Here is a 2399-nt window from a genome sequence, read left to right on the forward strand (position 1 = left end):
CTGACACACGTTGGTCAGTGCCCAAAATGTTAAAAACCGTCATGTTACGGGTTACTACGCACGGGACTCCCAGCAGACCTGTTTGGATGGTGAAGGGTTAAGTAAAAAAAAAAAGATGACATATCCTACGAATTTATTGTCCTGATGCTGCATTCAAGTGATAGACGGATAATGGGAGACAAGATTTCCCGTTTTACTTTTCGACTGGTATTGCTGCCGATTATGTGCTTCTTGATCGCAGACTTTTACGCATGAGACTTTGCCTTTTCTGACAAACTTTAAACATCATCAGCACACAACATTCGGCACTTAAGCCAAATTAATCATAAATTACAATGTACAAGACATTTAAATATCAGCCATGCAGAGATACAGTCTGCCCTTCCTGATCTGGAAGAACTTTTGGGTGAAATATGTTGAGTGGTTGCAACCTGCATGTCAGTTCAGCCTCCTGTGAAAAACTTCGACCAACATGTATTTAACTTTTTCCCACCCGGTTGAAAGCAACATGACGTAGTTTACAGTGGCCAATCGTGAAACGGCTTTCTTCCTCTCCGGGCCAATAGGAGGCGACGAGGAGTGCCTGTGTGTCACAGGTGAGGGTGGATGGTAAAAGAAAAATTGGGTGAAAAGGGCCAGAGACTGGAGCGAGCCCGGGCTGATGGCAGAGCTATGCGGAGGAGCAGCATCGAGCCTGCGGATGTAGCAGAACCTTTCCACGGCTTCTCCCGCTGGGATGCGACCAGGAACCAACACTGGGGGGAAAACATAAGCCAGAGCAGTGCTCCACGGAGGGAGTAGCCTAAAATGTGGATGAACTGATATTGAATCTTCTATCCGGGACGGTTAATTACTCAACTTGAAGAACTGAGCAAACTTCGCTTTTTTTTTTTCTTTTTTTTTTTGAAAATGGCCGTTCGTGGCAACTCGCTGATGCCTTTCTCAATCCAAGCCATCCTGAACAAAAAGGACGACAGCCGACACTTGCCAGATTTGGACATGTGCTTCTCCAAAACGGCGTGCTGGAAAATATTTGGGGAGATGAACGGCGGGTCTCGGAGAGATGATGGGGAGACTTGTGAGCCGACGGACCAGAAAAGCTACGACTCGGACTCGGGACTCAGCGATGACAACGACAGCAAGACTCTGGCCGTGTGCAAGTCGGAGAAAGACGGAGACAACGTGTCCGATGTGCCGGAGGAAAGTTTGCAGGAGGAGACGGACCACGAGTCTGCAGCTGCGGAAAACGCAAAGAGTGACAGTGAGCCCAATAATGCTACGGGTGAGTAGGACTGAAAGACTAATATGCAAATGTACACAAAGTAAAAATAAAGTGGTGCTCCTTGATTTGAATAAACTGTATCTTTAAAACAGACATGTCAAGAACCAAGTGGCCTGTCAATACTGCAGTTTAATACTGCTGGTACAGTTTTGCAGAATCTGGTGTGCTCCGATTGTGTTGTTGACGGATAGCAGGCCTGTTTGCACAAGATATTTCATAGTACAAAATCTCTCCGCATCTCTCCTGCACCTTTTACGCACGGATTGTTCTAGTCTTACGCGCGATCATTAATGGATACCCTGACTCATAAAGTCTGTTATGGTCCCATTTAACTTTGGACAAAAGTTAAAAACGACAAGACCCACGCGGATAATTGAAGCCTATTTTAAAAATAAACTCCAGCTCGTCCCAAATAAACATCTGCACATTAGTTGTGATGTTTAGGCCATAATGAAAACCCTGGTCAAGCATTTTCAACTGTCATTTCTAACAACTTTCTTTAATAGAAAATTGAAACATACTTTTGTAAAAGTGTGCACACTTATATGAATTCAGGTTTCCTTTGTCACATCCAAAAACACGCACCAATCTCATATTAAACCATGCAGCACGCGCGATTCCAGCTGTATTTAAATAACACACAAATGCAGGAATTGATTTGCATGTTCCATCTGCGTATCTCCCTCTCCCAGACTCCAGCACCCTGGACGAGAAGAGCCAGGACCAGCCCAAACAGCGGAAAAAGCGCTCCAGGGCCGCCTTCTCTCATGCGCAGGTCTTCGAGCTGGAGCGTCGCTTCAACCACCAGCGGTACCTGTCCGGGCCGGAGCGGGCGGACCTGGCGGCCTCCCTGAAACTCACAGAGACTCAGGTCAAGATCTGGTTCCAGAACCGTCGGTATAAGACGAAACGCCGCCAGATGGCCGCGGACCTGATGGCGTCGACCCCGGCGGCCAAGAAGGTGGCGGTGAAAGTTTTGGTGCGGGACGACCAGAGACAGTACAGCCCGGGAGAGATCCTGCGGCCCCCGCTGCTCTCCCTGCAGCCGTCCTACTATTACCCTTACGCCTACTGCCTCCCTGCATGGACACTCTCTGCATGTGCGGGGAATCAGTGA

At 47.9% G+C, this 2399-nt stretch overlaps 1 protein-coding gene across 1 annotated transcript; it reads left to right on the forward strand.

The window, feature by feature from the left end:
- The first annotated feature begins 670 nt into the window (after positions 1–670).
- nkx3-2 (NK3 homeobox 2) lies at positions 671–2399 on the forward strand. Its single transcript, XM_076103894.1, has 2 exons — positions 671–1282; positions 1975–2399. Exons 1-2 carry the CDS (start codon positions 910–912, stop codon positions 2397–2399), a joined length of 798 nt encoding a protein of 265 aa, XP_075960009.1. The 5' UTR covers positions 671–909.

The sequence above is a fragment of the Anarhichas minor genome, unplaced genomic scaffold, assembly GCF_050575085.1.
Source record: "Anarhichas minor isolate MPS153535 unplaced genomic scaffold, ASM5057508v1 ptg000028l, whole genome shotgun sequence".
NCBI lineage: Eukaryota > Metazoa > Chordata > Actinopteri > Perciformes > Anarhichadidae > Anarhichas > Anarhichas minor.